At 39.2% G+C, this 22,190-nt stretch overlaps 1 protein-coding gene across 1 annotated transcript; it reads left to right on the top strand.

Annotated features, from left to right (window-relative positions):
* The first annotated feature begins 3,207 nt into the window (after positions 1-3,207).
* Positions 3,208-14,205, top strand: tm6sf2b (transmembrane 6 superfamily member 2b). Its single transcript, XM_078258186.1, has 10 exons — positions 3,208-3,287; positions 5,124-5,227; positions 7,880-7,977; positions 8,077-8,180; positions 8,787-8,869; positions 9,320-9,444; positions 10,251-10,352; positions 11,243-11,335; positions 13,177-13,296; positions 13,969-14,205. Exons 1-10 carry the CDS (start codon positions 3,208-3,210, stop codon positions 14,203-14,205), a joined length of 1,146 nt encoding a protein of 381 aa, XP_078114312.1.
* The last annotated feature ends 7,985 nt before the right edge of the window (positions 14,206-22,190 follow it).

Here is a 22,190-nt window from a genome sequence, read left to right as displayed (position 1 = left end):
AAAAATATTTCCGCCGCTGTCGTCACGCGCAGTACCACTTGGTGATCGCAAGCAGAAAACAGCCAGGCCATAAATAGTTCATCACAGTGATGTTTCGCACTCCCAAACCACTGCTTTAAATTAGAATAAATAAATAAAACAAATGAAAGCAGATGAGACGACAAATAAACAATTTACAGCTCAGCTATTTACCTAATGTCATTAAATAATAATAACCTAATAATAGTAAGCTCAGAAAAACACGTAATTACATGTAGCCTAATGTTAAATAAAAAATGACTAGGCTAGGCTACTTGAGGCTACTTATTTATTAATTGATATCTGTAAGACTAAATGTTAGTTAAACTCTATTCTGCAAATGAAAATGATAGGCAAATTGTTTAGGTTCCTTTTTTTGTTTTGTTCTGTCTTTTAGTGTAACTGAAATAATTGTAATTCAAAAACTGGTTGACATTTTTCACACATATAATAAGGTATGGTGTATACAATACTACTGTATACATCCTTGTGTAGGTTTGTATGACCAGTTAGTCTCTGGAAGTAAATTGAGCCATTGAACTATTAGTAAACTGCTATAATATCTGGAAATTGAGTGAGGCCTTTTCAACCAAATCGTTGTAGGAAAGAGGTCTATGACTAAATGTTCCTCCATGAGACGTTTTTTTATTCAAAGGCAACCTTTCCTTGGATTCCTTCAGTAAAAATAATTACAAATCATGGTAAAAGATAAAGAAATTCAAGCATAACAACAACATTGTTTAAGACAAATAAAAATCTTCATTTTCATGAATAAATGATCATTTCTTTCACTGATCATATCTGGACTTTGGACAATTGTTTTCTCTCACAATTTAGAAGAAGAAAAAAAAGAAAGACCCAGGGATTAATTCATATTATATGCTTAGCCTTTCTGTATTTTTTTGGGTGTATGATTTTCTGTGCAACTGAACATGAACTGAATATGTTTAGTTATTGTTTCATACATGGTATTTTCATGTTAGCAAATCACCTGGACTACTTCCCCGCAGACAGTTATTGTATAAAAGCATATTTCATTTTTGATGTTAAATCGAGTACATGTCCATCTTCCTCCTGCAGGTTGCTGTTTCATTTTGGCATCCATCCATCCATTTTACGTTATTGAAAAACAGAGCTGGAAGTGCTCCAGTTGTTTCCAGCAAACACACACTGTCACTGCTTTCCTGGTATAACAGTCCCTCTTTTCCCAACAAAGGAGGGTGGTGGGAAGAAAGGGTGGTGTGTGTGTGTGTGTGTGTGTGTGTGTGTGTGTGTGTGTGTGTGTGTGTGTTTGCGTGCGTGCGTGCGTGCGTGCATGTGTGCTCAAATTTAAGGTACTGTTTCTGAAAGATATTGGCAGTCAGGGTTGTGCTTTGTCTCCCCTGTTTAATATTGCTGTATTGTTTCATGTCAGCAAGGTGGTGGTTGATAATACAGGAAGTGAAAGCAGCATCCTGGCACATTTTAGTCAAACCTTTATGATGCATGTTAGCTTATCATTGAGGACCATTTCAGTTTAGACAAATATTGCTCTTGAAATTTACTAGCTTCACTGTATGATTATTGGTTCAACATGACAGCACAAACCTGCGATGCACCAATTCCAAACACAATGTTCAGAGACAATTTTGGGGGGGGGGGGGCATTTTAGGCCTTTATTTGATAGGACAGTTTAGACATGAAAGGGGGACATGCAGCAAAGAGCATTGAGGACTACGCCTCTGTACACAGGGCGCACGCTCTACCGGGTGAGCTACCCAGGCACCCTATGTTCAAAGACAATTCTGATACAATTTTAATATTCTGAATAAAAAGCATACCTGATGGTATATCTCAAAACTAAATGGACTGTTGCCTAATTCAATAGGTAAGGAGTCTGCTCTTTTAGTTTGAATTTGGTGCGCCCTACTGGAAACATACTGCAAACACTTGGTTTGAAGTGAACTGGACTTTGAACTCATCTTAACTGTTTGAGCAAAGTAATTGAAGAATTTAAGTAGAAAACGGCAATTCCAGGGGCTGATAAAAAAGCACATGAAGCAAAGCCATTAGGTAGGCTACACGGGCACAATGAGGATCTGTCTCCATTGAGACATTTTTATCAAGACTGGAGAAAGCACTGCAAGAATACAGTATTCCCACTTCCTAGTGTCCTCACTGCCCGCTGTTATGGCCTAAATGGTGTGTAATGACTGTGTTCCTGATAGAACTACAGAACTATTCTTTCAAATGTTCGTTGTGACTCTTACGTAATTTAGTAAATGTTACAGCACTCTCAGTTCAGAGGACATCAAAGACGCTTCCTTTGTTTGAATTAGCTTTACAGAAGAAGCAAAAAAGTGTTTGTTACGAAATTCAAACTGGTGGTTAACTTCTATCATGGGAAGTTAACCTATGTTTTATTTGCGCTTTTTTGGACCTACTGGAATGTGAAAATGTCTTTTGATTGATGGACATTTTCATATATTTTAGGCCACAGTTACCATAAAATTAGTTATATTGAATAATTAGAGGTAGAAAGAAAAACAAAAACAGGCAACAACAATTCACTTTTGGTGCTTGACCTCCTAAATATAATATAGTACTGTCACATCCATACAATTGATACAACATTGTTAGTAGCCTATTTGTGAGTATATCTCATAGACAGCTCACAATTCATACGTTTCATCATACACAACATTAAAGGCTGTGTAGAACAGGAATCAGTTTAATTCTATAGAGTATTGCGGCATAAAGTGGAATGTGGGCCTATTCACTAATACGACTTATGTAAAGCTCTGACAAAACCAAATTGCGTAACTTTTCTCCCCAAAAGCTTCTTTGTCTCCACTTCATTATTTTCCCAGTAAAGGCCATGTCTGCCTGAGGCCAGCAGTAATTTGATTAATCCACCGAACGAGTAGCCAGACGGTAAGAGCCTGCTCTGCTTCTTTTCCATTCTATTCAAAACTACAGCTCTCATATGGGATTTTATTTCATGACATTCATATCATTTAATTGTACTTAAAAAATGTATTTCATTTGTTCCAGTTCTCGTGAAGCTATTGATCTCTTGGCATCATTTTAGTATCGATTTGATCAAATATTAGTACAGTACTGCTGGAGCAAATTGCATTGACTTAAAACTGTATTGTATTTTAGTGCTGTGGATTCTACAGGGAGAAAGGCTGAACAGCTGTCGAAGAGATGGAGACCTTAGTCTTTTTATTTTCATTTTCTGCCCTCGTCATTCTTTATGCTATGAACACCATTCCTGAGTTTCAAGAGTAAGTTATACCATTTACTGATTTCTTATCACTCGGCTTATACATAAAGTCTATATACTGTATAGGTCCACACCTTTCTGTTTTGGGAAAAAGCTGTATATGATTGCTATAAAAATTTGAATACAACCACAACACATACAATTAATACCCATACTAGCAGATATTACTGTAATAATATACAATCTATACTGTTACAATAATAATCAAATTAAACGTATATAAATGTACAATACTGCAGGTGATCCAGACATTATACTCTACCACCACTAGAGCACACTGTAAGCTTAAAGCTCATAAATCCACAACCATGTTGAGCACTACTAATTTCAAGATTTTTTTCCATGAGTGTATTGCCAATCGCGTCTTTAGATGTGTAAACTCTTTGAATAATTAAACCTGACATTTCTTGGAGGGGCAAGAGAATGAATAGGGAGCAAAGAGACAGGAATGTGAACAGAATTTGGGGAGATAATCGGATGTGATGTTTGGGATAATTACTTTTCTGAGTAAGGAATAATTTTCTTATTCAGTGGTTATCTGCTTTGCCTTGTTTCTTGGCATACTGCCTTTATAGTACTGTCCACAGTTGATGATTGTGAACTGCATCACTGTAGGCTGAATAGAATACAGAGCCTGTGATAAAACACATGTTCCCTTACACTTTTTACTGCTTTTATATTTCTCATTTCTGACAGACTTTTACACGCCTCCTGTGTGAATATGTGTGGACATTGACAATCAATACAGACTGCACAGAGGTGTTTGATAAATTGCTCTTGACATACAATATGCTTCATGCTTTTCCAGTCTGCAAACAAACTGTATTGTGTGCATAAATCTTCCTGTACGGTTGAATTGGAGAGGTAGCAAGGGAGCTTCCCTTTTCTTCACGGCATTTGTTTTCCTTCTGTGAGCACACATTGTGAGTTTTCTGAGAATGTAATGTTGTTTACTAGGAGATACCTTGAGCACATTAATCTTTTCCAGTGCAAGGCAGCGGTACCTTTGACCAGTAAACATGGAGGGCAGTTCTGAACTAACATGGCCTTAGCTTTCCGCTTCCCACACCTCTGACTATATGATTGATTAAACCTTTACAAAGCTGTGCCTTTAATGTAAGCCACTGGTAGGCAACACAGCAGTATGAGAGCTGAAATAATGCAAATTTAGAGTTTAACAAAGGGAAATTGTTACCATCATTCTGTAACTTTGTCTTTGTGAAAAGTGGACGTTACCTGATCAGACTAGCAAGATACGGTATATTACAAAACATGCAATGAATGCATACAATACAATGAAAGAAAGAAAGATGTAATCTTGTAAGAGTTTTATCAGAAATACTAGCAACACAGGACCAGAATTCTCTTGCCAAACGTCAGGACCAAGTCACACTTAATATATATTTAAAAAAAAACATGGATTAAAATGAGGCTACTCCTTGTACTTAAAGCAACCTGAGGTGATAGGAGATCAGAAAGGTAAATCCAATGTGACACTGCCATCTCACCAGGAATCTGACTACCACACCAGCAGTGCCCTTGCTCCCTCTGGGTGTAGTGTTATCAAACAGATTTCCCCTCACACTACTGCACTATTTTCTCCCTGTGCTAACTCTGGGTGTTACGTGATTATCATTCTCTCTGACTTCCCATTCATCATCATTTACTAATTTAGCACTGCGAATAGAGGACCGACACAACTTCCATGGGAGAAACTAATTAGAAAAGAGAATGAAGCAGAAAATCAGAGGGAGATTGGTGTCTAGAAGTGTCAGCATAGAGATTGTAAAGATGTTTATTTTTCTTAGATAACAGTTGAATTCCTTTTCTTTCACAGGCCTTATATGATCTTGGCGACCGGGGTCGCTGTGTTGGTGGGTGTGTTTCTGTTCTATTTCTTCATCACTCGTGGCAACCCACCTAAAGATGCTTTATTCTTTGGTAAGTATGTGCATTTCCCAACACACATGCAATATATTTCCAAATAGTTTTACAAAGGTTGAATTGTATTTATCATGAATGGCATTCAATGGGATTTCACCTGATATGTTGAAAGCGGCTTAGACTGATCAGGCTCAGAGCAAAGCTTAGCCACACTTTTCTGAGGCAAGACTGACCCAAACCCCTTCCAAACTGAGGAACTTCATGACACTCGGACACACCGAAAATTGTAAATATTCTTTAAAGTCTTGAGCAAAATCACAGCTATTGGAGAATGGTCATACAGGAGAAGAAACCTGTATGAAAGTATATTGTTCTGTATAAAACCATTCATACTCCACTACTTGTTCTAGATGCCATATGGACTTTTATATTCAGTTTGATCATGTGACAGTGGCAGCTTGTGCACCTTTCACACACTTTTAGTTAAGCTTTTCTACAGTCATCATCATCAACCTTCATTTAGTTCTCAAAGGTACAATTGAGGGCAAGCCCTCATTTTTAAATGTAGCCGAGATTACAGAAAATAAATACACAATAACTTTTTAATTTAGAACACAATACACGCAATAATTGTAAAATACAATGACTGGAATAAAACAAGGACAATTATGTGATTTGTGTCATATTGTTCCACGTTATGTGTATAGCTATCGGTCAAATATGTTTTCCATTTCCAGCCAAGGGTTTCCCTTGCAAACATACCCCGGCAGCTGATGCCAGGGGCTATGCTAGTGGGACAGAAACAAGGCAATATATCGGTAGTCTGTGCCCAGGGCGATGCCAGGGGTGTGCAGGAGAACCACAACAATGAGGACAAAGCTGTGGCAGGCTCTTCTCAATGATAGAGAGCCATAATCCCACAGCTATCTCACCTGTTAGATGTCAGAGATAAACCTGGTTGTCCTGAGGATAACAGAGACACTGGTCCACAGGAGAGACAAAATCTTCGTGCGTGCATCTGTATGCAAAGAGTGTGCGAAGGACAGATAGGAAGGATGTGGTACAGCGCTTTAAGCCGTGGTATCTGCAGAAAGATGCTTGTGTCACAACACAAAGTGATTCCCTTTACAATGACATTGTGAAAAAAGTCCAGGCAGCAAATCATTGAAATGGCTTTTACAGATGTTCCCCATGAACTGATTCCAACTGTAAATCACTGATGCAGATAGACAGATAGATAGATAGATAGATAGATAGATAGATAGATAGATAGATAGATAGATAGATAGATAGATAGATTTATTATTTATCCAAATTTATGTGTGGCCGCTCTGTTTCTGTTCATCACAATTGTGTTTGTTAATACTAATATACTGTATACTATGTAATATCCATCTGCTGTTATCGGTGTCTACAGGGTCAGTTCATGCACAATAAATGTCCCCAAACAGTCATACCTCCCTAACTGGTGTGTACAGTTGTAGCCATGAATGAATGTGGACTGTGCAATTTATACCAGCCCAGGCAACATCTTTCCAGTCATTAACAGTCCAATGGGCATGCTATCCATCTTTTTACAGTTTATCGTGGACAGCAGAGGTACTCCTGTGTGTGCCCAAGCTGTTGTTATACTCCTTAATTATATTGTGACGTTAAATTTCACGCTGCACTGCACACTGATGATGGTTTTAATGGTCCGAGGATCTGCTGAAAGTCTCCAACATGCTCTAGCTAATGTTTTGGTAAGCTGACGCGTGTTGTGGTCCATTCATTGTTCACCAGTGAGATTTCTGCCTTCAAAAAGTCCACCAATGGCCCTGGCCACAAACCTGCCCTCCTGGCACCCATAATAACCTCCTTATCAAAGTGTTTGACCATGCTCAAAGCCCATTTTTAGTAATTAATTTGAAAAGAAAGTCTTTGAATCTGGAAAGGGAGTTGCTGGTGTTGTATGCACACTTGTTATGTAGTTATACCGTACATATGAAGCCCACAGGGAGTTGAACCATTGATAAAAGAGTCTGTAAAAGCCATGGTACCAGCGTGGTCAGGGTTTTTTTAGTTAAGATTATTAGTGTGACCTATATGCCAGTCATGTGTTTGTGCAGGTTCACACTTTAAAATGTTGTCTTGTGGACATGGCCTTTCAGCTCTGCTGGGCTTAACCTGAGGATAGAAGAAGGCTGTTCACCATGGACTCAATATAAATATGCCTCCAGCCTAACTCATTGCTCAAGACTTAATTTTCTCCCCACGCTGTCCCATAAATCACTGACTAGCCAGTTAAAGGGAAATATCTTGAACTCAAAAATAGTAAATTAATACACTGAAAAAAAGGCTGGGAATTAGAAGTTCAGGTTTTCTGCCATTCCAGTCTTAGCATTCTTTGCTAATAAGCTGTATGCGCGTGTGTTTTTCAGAGTAGGTAGACAAAGCAGATAGAGTAATTACATGGAACTTTCAAAATCACAGTGGCTTCTGAATGACGTTTGTTCAAAGCTGACAAAGCTGCTTAACATGTCAAGGTTTCCCTCACACACACACACACACACACACACACACACACACACACACACACACACACACACACACACACACACACACACACACACACACATGAAACAAGCTGACTTTTAAAATAAGGCATTTTTTCATGTCCAGTATCAGGTAGATGTTTTTATTTCCCTGTATTGTTTCTTGCCTTTGCAGTTTTTGCTGTATTTTCCTTTACTTGTGTCATTGACCTGATGAGTGCCTTGGAATATGATGGCATTATCTCCGGCTTTATGGAATTCTATCAAAAGACAGTAGGTTTCTTATTCTCACATCTAAAATGCTGATAGTAATAATGCAACAATAACTGGATTTAGAACGACAGCTCTATTCATGTAATGTCTGTGTTTTAGGGAGAACCCTATCTAGGGACAGCCTATGGCATCATGATGTGTTACTGGGATGGAATAGTGCACTTTACCATGTACCTGATGATGATCAGCAGGATAACAGACAGGTGGGTGATGGTTAAGTCAGTTCAAGTCACATCAAGCTCATTCATCTTACTCTCATCATATAATAACTTATCTAACTGAGCAAACAACTACTTAGGAAGTTGTGGAAGCTGTCTGAATTTAACAATAATACACTACATTCCAGCCCTAAGATTAGCATTTACTGCATTACATGATAGGCTTCAGGCTTCCTGTTGTTTCCAAATATTAGATTTTCCTAAAGAAGTAGAGATAGAGATTCACGAGTTGCATTTTATCACATAAAATTCACTCAATGGCCTGAATAAAACAGTATTTTCAGGAAAAAGACTAGTCTAGAGTGAATCAGTCATGGAGTGCAGTGAGGGAGTTCAAGAGTTCAGAATGAGAGCTGCCTCTGAGCAGGTGCTATCATGGAAATGAAATCCTCTTTTAAACAATGCCAGCTTTCAACACTAGGAGAAATTGTGTTGGGCTTTGTATTATACAAAACGTGTGATAGACGTATAAAACCATTATAGAGCCATGCATTACCTCAACTGGCCAGCACTTGGCTTATCAAACCTTCTATCTTACATGCTATCTCTACAATAGTATAATCACCTTTGTTGTTTTGGTTTCTCTCCCAGGAAAGCCTACCGTACCCTGGGCTTGTTCTGGGCTGGCTCTTTGTGTGCCAACATGAGTGTGTTCATTGCCGGCATAGTGGCAGGTAAGCCTCATCTCCTATTCCCCCCTTTACCAGTCCCATGATTCCAAGCGTTAATCAAGCAAACATCTGCACTGGTGGTGTACCATCAGTGTCACAGTTCAGCCTGCCAACAGAATACACACACGCTCCGTGCCTCGCCTGCCGTCACAACGCGCAGAACAAAGCAGGAAACAGGATTAAAGCATCTGTTGTTGGCATTTCAAACTGCATACACTAGTGTCACAAGATCAATCTCGTCTACAGGCAATGTGTTGTTCTCTGTTGTATTATCATAGACATACTGCACTGAATGCCTTTGCATGAAGTGCCCTGTAGACGTTTCATTTAGAAACTTAATTACAGATTTACATTGAGATGTTTACAGTGTATCATTTAGCCTGGCTCTGCCCTCCTACGTACTTCTGCTCAATTTTCATTTCTTTTTCACAATTTCTTTTTTCTTTGTGGCAGGTAAATATGGGTCAGAGATCCGTCCAGCCTTCTGGCTCAACTTTCTCTTCCTTTTGATGCCTGTATGGGGAGCCATCACACTATTCATCAGGCCCAAGGACAGACCACTTATCGGTGGATACAACGTAAGTCTAACGCATGAATGGGTTGACCCCGTGGTATGAATGTGGAAAGGTTTAGAGCAGTAGTGTTTGCTGATTGTATTTAATCAGGGTAACACAGCGCAGACCAGTTAAATATGATCCAGACCATGAAAGATGAGAAAGGGCAGCCATTTAATTCATTTATATTCATGAGTTGCAGTAATTTCCAGTGGTCTAGTCAGTGTGATAGTAGGATTTTCCGGTGTACACACCTAAATCTGTAACATCATTGGAGATTGTTAGCAAGTGGAGGTGCGATGTTTGACCAAATTTCAGTATGATGTTCGCCACATAAGAAACATTGTAAAACAAAATGATTAGCCTTGGGAGAGTGGTCTTAATTTACCTCACTGCTATCTTGATTCAAACTCAAGTTAGCTTGGTCGTAGATATGTTTTGGATTTACAGCAGCTACAATCAATGTTTTTTCCTATTACAATGGAACACAACAACTTATGTGAAAGGTGTTGCTTGGGGCATTGAACCCACAGAAAACCCAACACTAACTCTTCCCCTCAGCTCTAAAGAGCTTTTTAGCGTCTCTCAACTCTAGGTTTTCTGGCCCACAGCTTTACTGTTTTGGTTCACTTTCATCAGCATGGTTTTCAGCTGCATTTCAGCTCTAATGAACCGACTTAATGCTACCCGCCCAGCACCAAACGGCAGACATACAAAGTTAGCGACCCGCTAGTGAACGCAGTGGAGCAGGTGTCGTTCAAGTGAGAGTGTGCTATGAAACAATTACCTTCACTAACCAGCTCTATACTGTACATTGTGTTGGCCCACAGGCCCAGCATGCTCAGAGCATGAAGCTGATCTGGCGTCCCTCGGATCTGATCCTGGTGCTGCTCCTGTTAGCTGCCATGGCCTTCACCACGCTCAGAGGCTTGGTGAGTGTACATCACATCCATGTCATGGACAGAGTTTAGGGCGACGCTGTAATGGACGTATTAAAAGTTATGTAGCCTGCAATCTTGCTCATGCAGAGTGGAGCGTTGAGGATTCAAACCGTGTATATTATTTTTATACATTACAGATGTGCATTCAACTAATTGAGCCATATAGAAGCGTTATGTATTTATTCTCTGAAAAGGATCTGGCTTTAAAAAGCAATGATAACTGTGTACACTGTATATATATATATATATTTATATATATATATTATTAAATCAAAAGGAATGCTTCAACATACTTTTTTCGCTTCCTTGCCAAGAGCTGGATAAGGGGATAGACATTAGTCTTATGTTGGTAAATGAAACCAGCAGCCGGTTAGCTTAACTCAGCACAAAGACTGGAAACAGCTAGAGGCTCTGTTCAAAAATCCGCCTCCCAGCACCTCTAAAGCTCACCAATTAACATGTTATATCTTGTTTCCTTACATGATGATACATGAACATTCTAGACATGTTATAGTTTTTTTTGTCGGATTTTGTTGTCTTTGGACAGAGCCAGACTAGCTGTTTCCCCCTGTTTAAGCTGCTGGATGTAGCTTCACATTTACTGGACAGATATGAGAGTGGCATCAACCTCCTCATCTAACTGTCAGCAAGAAAGCAAATAAACATGTTTCCTAAAATGTCAAACAATTTCTTTAACCATGTTCAGTGTGCCATTTTAAATACCAAAATTGATACAAAAAACACTTGTGGATGTTCATTTTTCATTTAGACAGTGTCAGGGAGATGTTCAAATCTATGGTAAACAGTTGTAGTTTTTGGTGTGTCAGATTGAATTGCATTATATTGTAAGGTGTTCTTGTTATTTTGTCCGCCCTCTGTAGGTGGCTCTGGACTCTCCACTCGAAGCCTGTTCCATCTACCTGAAACACTATGAACCCTACCTGAAGGATCCTGTGGGCTACCCCAGAGTGATGGTGAGTGTTTTCCTTTCTCTCTGTCTCCACACTCAGCCTGTGTGTTTTCTGCAGCAGCACCTGAGCGCTCCTCTTCAGCCTGTTTCAAATAACTAGCCACATAATGGACCTCTGCTTTCATAGATATCACTCTGAGTGTGCTGGAGGCTTGCCCTTATCTCTTCCACTCTTTTCGCTCGCAGCTGATTACGGAGCCATTTTTCATCATTACAGCAACAACGAGCAAGGGTTGAGAGGCCAGGGCATCTTTGTCTCTCTCTTTCATTTGTGTTAGATGGATAACAGATTATTATTGTGACTGGCGGTGGGTCTGCTTTCTTTTTAATTTCTTCCTCTGACCCTACTCAGCTGTGGGTTTTTTGTTGTGTTTTGTTCAGTGTAGGCTACACAGCTTTGTCAATAGGTTATCCAAAGACCTTGTCGGGGCTGCAGTCCAGTCACAATTGCAATTAATTGATCAGACAGACGAACTGCATGCTGAGAATTTGATAAGCTAATCCCTCTTTTAAAGCCCCCCCATCAGCATCTCACTGGGTGGTAGGAGGGTGTGTGCAGCATGTGAAAGTCTTGGGATGCGGCCTTTGCAAATCTGTGCTTCTGTGTGTGTGTGTGTGTGTGTGTGTGTGTGTGTGTGTGTGTGTGTGTAGCATAAGCTGATGGATGTTTGTATGTATGTGTGGGTGTCAAGAAATGAAATTAGGTTTGGTTTGTTGCACAGGGTTGCACTGTTTCTGCACTGACCAACCTCTTTATTCATTGATGATGATGAACGATATGTGACAGATTTCCGTGGCAGCACTAAAAAGACATTCAAACAAAAGACTGAAGGGCATATATGATTGGCTTTCAGCCCTTGGGCTGAACTCATTAGGATTCATCTAGACCTCAGACAGAGAATAAAAAGAAACTGTTCAGTGGTATAATTTGAGGGTTTTTTTTTTTAAAGAGGGGGAAACTGGCTTTCGCCAAATATTTTAAGTTGAAGGTCAAGACAGTCTCTGTAACGACTATTGTGCGGGAGTAGTCATTTGTGCTGAGGGTGCAAATTTGTGTTTGAAAGACTGCAGAGCTGAGAAGTGGCAAAATGCTCCAGTACTGTACTTAAGAACAATTCAGAAATACTGAAACTTTATTTGAGTATTTCCATTTCGTAAAAAGCTCATTTTACTTCTTTACATTTCACATTACATGTGTCTTATGACTGCAGTTAATAGTCACACTGCAGAATAAAATGTTACATCGTACAACATAAGATTAGATTAAGGTCATAAAAGGATGCAGTATTAGTTGTCGTAGCTGGACCCAGTAACATCTGGACCGTATACAACATCAAAACACTGTAGGACTTAGTACAAACCTGACTACATTAACTTTTGATACTTACCTACTGCAAATACATGATAACGTTTACTTTACTTTTGCTGCAATTATTTAAGTATTTTTCCATACTAGTAGTGCAACGTTTATGCAGTAAATTATTCTGATTGTAAGTGTTTGTATTTCCACATTAAACGCATCCCTCTTCTGTATTCAGTAAGAGTAGGAGAAGTGCAGTGCAGTCCGGAGGAGGAGGAGGAGGAGGAGGAGGAGGAGGAGGAGGATGTACTGTATTAATTATCTGCTGGCTTGTTGGTCAGGGCCCAACAACAACATAGACTGACAGTGATGATGGCACTTTTCACTGGATCACTGGAATATACACGTTATCTATACACAACAATTGTATATAACTATTGAATATACACATGTTGTAAAATAGAGATCAAATATTTTTTTGCAATCTTTTGCAAGAAATAATCAACCAATCGAGTTCTTACAAGTTATCACGTTTGTTTTTACAGATGCTGCACTTGTTCTTCTATGGACTACCTCTGTTGGGTGCATTTGTTTACGGTCTCCTCAAGCCCGGGTGCTCATGGATGTCAGACTGGACTGTATTCTTAGCTGGAGCCATGATCCAGGTAACACCATGAAGACAAGCGGTCAATATGTGAAACTGGCTCTGAATACAGTTTAGGATACAGGTGTTGCATACTGAGGTGGGTTGCACTGGCAGTTTGGTGCATTACATTAAGTCATTGGGGAAAAGACTGCCTTTGATTGATTAAAGTCAAATTAAAGTAAAGTTTACATTCAGTATAAAGAGGTCTGCCATGTTTCGCTGCAATTAAACTCCTTGTAGTGAGCTCATCATCCTGCTAATAATCCCCTGGACCACATTTATCCTTTGAAGCATATTTCCTTTCATAAACAAGCTGGTTGGTGCCTTCTCCCATACCTGACAGAAAGACTGGAGCCATTAACCATGAGGAAGCATTTGATTAAAGCCTTGTTTCCCTGTTTATAAGAGGTTGCAGAAACTCTGTTTTCTGTTTGTACATCTCCTGTTCCTTTTCTGTATATTTTAACGGTAGACTAATGACTGGAGGAGAGACTCAACGTAACTTATTCCCTCCAAGTTATTCCTCTGGCGGGTTTGTGGAAAGAAACATTGATGTTTCAAATTACCTGCCATCAGTGTGAATATAGAACAAAATAGTGGAAGTATCAGTATTCTTGATAGGTACATTATGCAGTATTGGTATATGGCAATGCAGTCTAACTTCTGTCTTGCTGTCTGTGTCTACTTTCAGTGCCAGTGGGCCCACATCGGGGGGTCCCTCCACCCTCGTACTACAGCTCCATTTCGTATCCCAGATGATGCTTTCTGGTGTGTGCTGGCAGCTAACTTGCTCTACACACTTACTCCCATCTTGGTGGCCTTGCGTGTTTACAGTAACCACTATTTCTTCCTGAAGATTGCCCCCTTTCCTGGGCAGACAGGTTTGCCAAACAGCGAGGAGAAAGATACTAAGTACAAAGACAAATAATAATTCTTAAGGTAATTACTTATCTGATGGTTCATGAAGAGCTGTTTTATTTCAAATGCCAAAATACAAGACTATTTTGCTCAACATCTTTGGATTTAGTTTTTATTTAAATGTTTGCTGGTAACACTTTGATTCCTTATGTCATGCATGAATACTGAAACAGCTGATTGGTCTGTGAAGTTGGTTTGTATAGCTTAGTTAGTTTTTAGCCATGCTAGCGGCACGGGTCTAGGGATGGAGGTCAGTCTGTTGGTCCACCACTTTAGTCCAGACTGAAATAATTTAACTAAACTATTTTATGGATTGCCATGAAATGTAGGTAAGACATTTATGGTGCCCATGCAACAAACCCCAATTACTTTGGTGATCCCCTGACTTTTACTCTCGCGCCACTGTGAGGTTGACATTTTTGGCTTTTAATGAAATATCTTGACAACTGGATCCATGGTGCCAAGAGGATGAATCCTTTTGACTTTCATGATACCCTGACTTTTCATCTATAGTTCCAAATTTTTCTGTGAAATATCTCAATAACTGGTTGATGAACTGGCAAACAATTTGGTATGGATATATATGGTTCCCAGATGATGTTTTCTTATTACTTTGGTGATCCTTTGACTTTTCCTCGAGTACCAACAAGAGGTTGAAATTTGCGGTTTTGAGTGAAATGTCTTGACAGAAACTATTGATTGCTGTGAAGTTTGGTACAGACATTAATGCCCCCCTTAGGATGAACTGTAATAACTTTGGGGATCCTCTAATGTTTCCTGTAGCGCCAGATGTCAGCTGTACATGTGCTTAGAGCTAATTAGCAAATGTTAGCATGCTAACGCGCAGTACTAAAATAAGATGGTAAACATGGTAAACATTATACCTGCTGAAAATCAGCACGTTAGCATTGACATAGTGAGCGTGTTAGAATACTAACTAGACTTCACTGTTCACTGTTCCTTTCAGCCAATCAGTGAGAAAAAAAATAGATGAATGCATCAATTATAAGACCCTTCTATAACCTTGTGCCTTAAGGACTCCAGCAAATTGGACGTTGACGGTTGAAACAGCGCGCTGCTGGGGTTTCATATATTGTGTGGTGGGTGGGGCTTTTAAAAAGTGGGCAAATTGCACCATAAAAGAAACATAATTACAAACGTATATATAGCATCTCATGATGTACGCAAATCAATAAAAGTGCACACAGAGCAGAAGACTAATAATGAGAGTAATATAAAAGCAAATAGCAGGTATTGTGTTTCCAAGATTAGTGCTCAGTGTTCTGTATATTATATTACATTATAATTTATGCATCCAACCACTTTGTTCTGTGCAAATCAGAGTTTTCTCACTCTTTGCAAGTAAAAGTGTTGCTTCATAATAAATATTTTAAACATCTTGCTTGACATTGGAACCATTTCAATTTATGATTTATTATTTAGACTTATACTCAAAGACACTGTGCACACATGCAAAGCTTTCCCCTTATACTTGTTCATAAATGTCTGAAGGCAACAGAAAAAACTCCCACAGCCATATGTATGACTGAACCAGAAGAGTGTTAACGTGTCAACAGTCTCGAGGGGAGCTAATGAAAATACTGCAAAGCTTCCTCTGCACATTCAACTCAACAGGAAAGCGTGTGGCAATTTCTTTAAGTTTGTAAGCACGAATGAATGTGAGAAATTGGATGTGAATCTTTACGTTACCTGCACTTAACTGCTTCAACACAAACCAGTGAATGACATTAACAAGGCCTCTGTTTTTCAGCGTGTGTGTAGTTAAGACAAAGAGGAGATTAAAGCTGAAGCTGAAACTTGAAGTCTGTCTAAAGCTACAGTTATATCGGCAACATATGTTATCTATGAAATATGTAGTTGTTCAGTAGTAAACATGCCAATTTGCAATTCATTTAAAAAGCTAAAATCTACATCATTCTAACAACAGATAGAGAGTAAATTGTATGGTAAAATGACATTGTCTGTGAAACTGATTTATTGCTACATTGCTGGCTGATTTGCAGTGTTAGCTGCATCTTTCTATGAATTCAGTTGTAAACCTGTTAATAGCATGCTGACTTTTACAGTAGTCTTTGTTTAAGTTTATTCTTTTGGCATTTTAGGCCTTTATTTGACAGGACAGCTTAGACATGAAAGGGGAGAAAGAGAGGGGGACATGCAGCAAAGGGCCACAGGTTGGAATTAAACCGCCGCGGGACATTACAGCTTTTAAAATCTGAGTAAAATAATACTTTACTGAAGGCCCTGAACACTCATTGTGTGCACACACACAGCTGAGTTCACTTAAATCTCCCTCTTTCTCCTGTTAGTTTTGCTTCACCTGTTAAAGCGTCATGTAATTCCCTGGATAGCTCTACCTTAGTCCATTTGAGCAGAGGTCTAATCAGTCAAAACTGTGCAGGGACTTTAGAATGCACTGCAATTTAAACTTTTGTCATTAAAGTATTTATTTATTTTTCAACAGATAATACATCCAGCTTACAAATGACAACAAAACAAAAAACAAAAAGGCAGTCGAAACTAAACTTAAAGGACAACACCCCTCTGTACCACTATATCGTTTGTAATTATATCACCTGTAATGTGTTACAACATATGTTTAATCTATCAGGCCCTTAATATATGAAAAGAAATAGTCCCATACTAAATGGAACGTCCCTTTAACATTGTTCTTCCTGGCAATCAAATATTAATAAGATGCGGTCTCCGTCATCAGTTGAGTCCAATCTGTGAGCCTCGGCGTGTACGTGCTTTTCCAGTTCCTCAGTATCAGCCTTGCTGCAGTGACGAGGCCTGCGGTTATTAGCGCATGCTGCCCTTTGTTGACTCCTCGTGGCAAAAGTGTGCTATGTCCCAGGAGACAGAGCCGTGGAGATTCCGGTAATCTTTGTCCAACCAATCTCCCAGTTTCCTCAATACTTCTTTCCAGAAAGGTAATACCACAGGACATTCCCAAAAGGCATGTACAAATGTACCATTTTCTCCCTTACACTTCCAACACCTTTTGTCTTCTACTAAGCCCATTCTGAAAAGCTTCATAGGAGTATAGTAGTATCTATGTATGATGTTGTAATGAGCAGATTTGCTTCTAATATCCCTAGTGGCCCACCAACCGTGGAAACTATATCGTGCCATTTCTCCTAACCTATTTCACATTCTAAATCTCGTTGCCATATTAATCTAAGATTCTCAGTATTCACACTCTGTAATTCCATTATATTTTGTAAAATGTTGAGGCACTATGCATTGTACTTGGCAAATCAAAAAGGTTTTGCAACATATTAGATTCCTCTATACTTCTTAGTTTCTTCTTCTTCTTCTTTCTTCTCTTACTTCTACCCTTCCCTCCAAAAGAAATTGATCCACTAACTCCTGATATGACTTAAAAACTGCATCCTTATATAGATCATCAATCACACATATACCGTTCTTCTGCCAAGAATCCCAACAAAATGAGTGTTTACCTATCACGATACGTGGATTATCCCATATGGAAGAATACCCCTGCTTGTATTGTGATTTCCCCATCAACCTATGCACTGCAATTTAAACTTGTTTGGTGCTGACATTCTAAAAAGGTGTATATTGTTTATGTTGTAGATAGCTTGCAGTATGTTATATAACTGTAATATTTGGAAATGTCCATATTAGCCCACAGACGTGTGAAATAGACATTGTGGGGGTTTGAGTACGGGGGGGGGAGACTTGATAATTCACAATATGCTCGCTATTTCCACTGGAGCCACCACAGATCACTACACAGAGCTGAGCAGAGTGGCAAGCATGTGCTGCAGAAGGTAATGTATACTTCAACAGCCGCTTTTGTCACTCACTCACTCTGATGAACACACACCGCCACTGTCTGCTGCCAGCCTCTCTCAGTTTTTAAAAAGACAGCTTTTCTTTCTCGGCTTAAGTGGAAAAACAAGACGGGCCTCTGCCATTCTGCATTCTGTCTGATCCTGTGTGCCCAAATTGTGAGTGTATCATCCCTTCTCCACTTACATTCCTTGATCCTGTTTGTTTCATTTCTGCTGAGTGATGCTGCTGTGTGCTTGCTCTGTGTGGGTGGCCCAGTAAATAGTCTGCCGCCGCTCTCATCATTGTCTTTTACAAAGACATCAAATAAATGGTTTTTCTATGCATAAACAAACACACTGAAATGACCAGCAGGCAGTGTGTAAAAGAGGTTTATTTCACATTTGATTAGAAGAAAGGCGGCCAAAACTACTGTCAATACTGTGAGGTCTATTGCCTGACAAAATAAAAAAAGCAGATTGTCAGCACACAATGCAATGCAGTTGACATCTATTTGCCAAACCTTACCAATAATATAATGCTCTGAGTGCAGTTCATTCATTTAAATGAACACAGCGTTTTCTTGACAGAGATAAAGGGGGTTATTTACGTGGTTAGATAAAGCTTTTTAAAACAGCATTGTAACCCTTGTCTCCATTCCTACCCCATCAATAACAGTAGCCCTCTCATAAGTAATTATCCCTCGTACTTCGCTGAGCAATAGGCCAACAGACAGACTCATTTAATTCACTCTCCCTCAGCAGCTTTTTCATGCTGAAGTGTGGCATCGCCCCTGCGTGCACATGCTAGCAGTGCATTCTGTGTGTGTGACAGAGGCTTTAAATCAAATGTGGCCGCTCCAAACAACTCTGTAATCCCATGATGGGAGTCACAGGGGGATCTCTGCTGCAGATGTCTGCTCAGCTGTGCAGAAGGGCCCCGGAGAGCTGTGGCTATGAAAAACACAACTAAACAATTCACACCGCAGTGATGGAAAATGTACCACTTTATCTGGAAATGGCTTTTGAAAATTTGTTTTAACGAATGCATTACATCGCTTCATTTAAAGTATTAATGCATGACATATCATGAGGGTCCACATAATAAATGAGTATCTATTCTATCTATCTAGTAGTATCTAAGTAGCTATCAGGTAATGTATTGTCTTCTTACTTAGTATATAAAAACACAATCCCACATTCATTAATTCCAATAAACAGGCTGGATTACAAACAGGGCAACTGCTCTTGGACCCCAGAACCGTAGGGGCCCCAAAATCCCCAGGTCCAATGTGTGTTTGGTTTGTGGATATGCATATGCACCACAGTATTACAAAATTAACTGAAATTACAATGGTCTTGCATTATGACTTAATCTTGAGGCCTTGTGCTATTGAAAACTAGTTTTAATATCGTTATGATTTACATTTATATTGTGCACAAATGGTGCGTATTCCTGAATACATTTCTTTAATTTGTTTACTTGATGCAAATGGTATATTTACATAAAAGAGAGGTGCTGGTGGCAGGGGTGTTAAAAGGGGCTGATGTATCCCCAGGACATGTTTGGCAGGTATCAGGTGGGTGTCAGGTAGGGCTGGGACCATATGTTTTTGTCCCGATTTGATTCTTTCACGATACATGGGTGTCGATTTCAATTTGTATTGTGATTTTCATTTATTACGATTCGATAGTATTGAGTATCGCAATTTTCTTTTCCTTCTTTAACAAAAACAAAAGTTGAATAATACACTTCTAGAGACAATAATATCATGCGACATTTCTAAAAACGAATTGTTTTCTAAGAAGAATGCACATCAGTCAGACATTTATTTCATTTGTACAGAAGTACATGATAGATTTTCAGCATTTTCTGCTTTCGCTGTGTTTTGCTGGAAAAGGATATGATGTAGTCGCCGTCGGCGGTACCGTATATAAACAGACAATATTTAGGTGGATCATTGGTAAAAAAAATGAATAGAAAATATCAATTCTACGGAACGGATTTTAAAAAACGTCGCCCAAAAAATTACAATACATATGATTTGCGATTTTTTCCCCACCCCTAGTGTCAGGTAAGTGAATGCACCAATAGGTTCTAGTTGGATACATGACTCTCTGCAGTCAATATGTTTATGTGTTACACATGCATGTTGAAATATAATTGTCTTACAATATAGTGGTAGTTAACACTGCATACATTAGCAGTAATGCTGGAAACCGTAAAAAAAATTACGATACCAGTACCAATACCAGTAACCTTGAAGTGATACCAATAGAGTATTGTTTTACTTAATTCGCAGTGTTGGGAAGGATACTTTCAAAACGTATTCGGTTACAGAATACAGAATGCATGCCCAAAAATGTAATTTGTAACGTATTCCGTTGCGTAACTCAATCTGAGTAACGTATTCTGAATACTTGGATTACTTCTACATTGAATTGCATTTTATAAGTGTAGGAATGTGGCCATCACATACAGCTTACTAAACAGGCCTATTCTGGTGTGTTCTTCTGTTCCAACTGGCTGAATGTGTACCTGAACAAGCAGATAGATTTTTGTAGTTGTAGTCCCAAACTGCATACTACAAAAATCTAACCACAGTCTAAGCTACCACGAGCTAATTTTAGCTAACGTTAGCTAGCATGTCAAATGGCTTTCAACAGCTCTGGGGATAGTAAATCAGCACGTAGGAGAATTTAAAGTCGTACGTCAACTATAAAATAGCAAGGTGACCAGTAAAACTACAGCAGACGACTACCCTTGGCTAATTAAAAAAAAAAACTTACTTTAAGATGCTTCTTGGTTGGACGTGGAGTAATTTGGACGCTTAAAGGAGGTTGGTTGCTGGCAAGAGGTTGCACTGCACAGTTATATTTTGTTCTCCCTGTTCTTTCTTTAATGTGAAATGCTGTTTGAATTTCCAAGATAGAAACACATTCCTGCCCTGGCTCTGTTGTGCCAGGGCCAAATAGCTAATTTTTTCGTTTTCATATTGGGGCTTCTGGGAAATGCATGGAGTTGCCTTAATGTATTCAGAGAGTGAATAAACTCGTGAAACAGAGAAGTATCGTCATGTAATCCATTGATTTCAACAATGTAACTGTATTCTAAATACCAACTATTTAAATTGTAACTGTAACGGAATGCAGTTACTCATAATTTGTATTCTGAATACGTAACGCCGGTACATGTATTCCGTTACTCCCCAACACTGTTCATTCGATACCTATCTATCTACTGTATGTATGTGAATAGAAGTGTTAAGTTGTGTAAAATGCCTCCACCACTAGCTGCTGCGGCAGTGGGCCAATCACACATTGCATTAAATCGAAGAACAATTAATATTCATGTCTTTCTAGATCTGGGAACAAAAAGGATTGAATGCAGGTATTGTGTGACTGGAGAAGTTTCGATACTACTCGGTACTGGGTTACTTCGGTCAACACCTTATTGAGTACCGCTACCCAGTGGTGGAGGAAGTACTGAATCTCAGTACTTAAGTAAAAGTACAAATAACCAGAGACATATTTACTTTGGTAAAAGTAGTACCACAATGACAACCCTACTTAAGTAAAAGTAAAAAGTAAGGTGGATTGCCCTAATTTGCCCTTTTCGGACTTCTGTAGTATATTACGATGTGAAGGCAACACATTAAATCCACACCCAATACCATTTTGAAACCCTCTGGGGGTGTCCTAATCAAATCAAAAGAGAAAATGCAGATAACACATTCATGAAAGAAACGATACAGATACCAGTGCTCTTAGTGCCAAAAAGATGCAGCTTCCTAATGTGGGACAGTCATTTGCCTAATGTGGGACACTGTAAAGTCTATGTTAAAAGGCCTAAACCATAGTGCACCTTCATTCATGAATTATATTAAAACTTCCTCAATAAGTAATTCTGTATTGTGTGCTCAGAGTGACCATTACCTTTTACCCTGCGCTGGAGAGTAGACTTGGGTACGTTCCATGCCCTAGCCAGCAGTCTCATGTTAGGGACCCCATCATTCTCAATGACCTGCTCCTCTATTGCTCCTTTCATCCTGTCCTGCTTCCACGGATTTAATTTCCTTGTCTTGCTCTGCCTCTCTCTCTGTGTCTGATGATCTCTCTCTGTCTTTCTCGCCTTTGCCATTGTAATCTGAAATACATTTTATTAAGTCAACATGAA

This window comes from Sander vitreus, chromosome 9, assembly GCF_031162955.1.
Source record: "Sander vitreus isolate 19-12246 chromosome 9, sanVit1, whole genome shotgun sequence".
Taxonomy (NCBI): Eukaryota; Metazoa; Chordata; class Actinopteri; order Perciformes; family Percidae; genus Sander; species Sander vitreus.
Note: the sequence above shows the minus strand (reverse complement) of the source record. Positions and strands in the feature narration are given on the sequence as shown.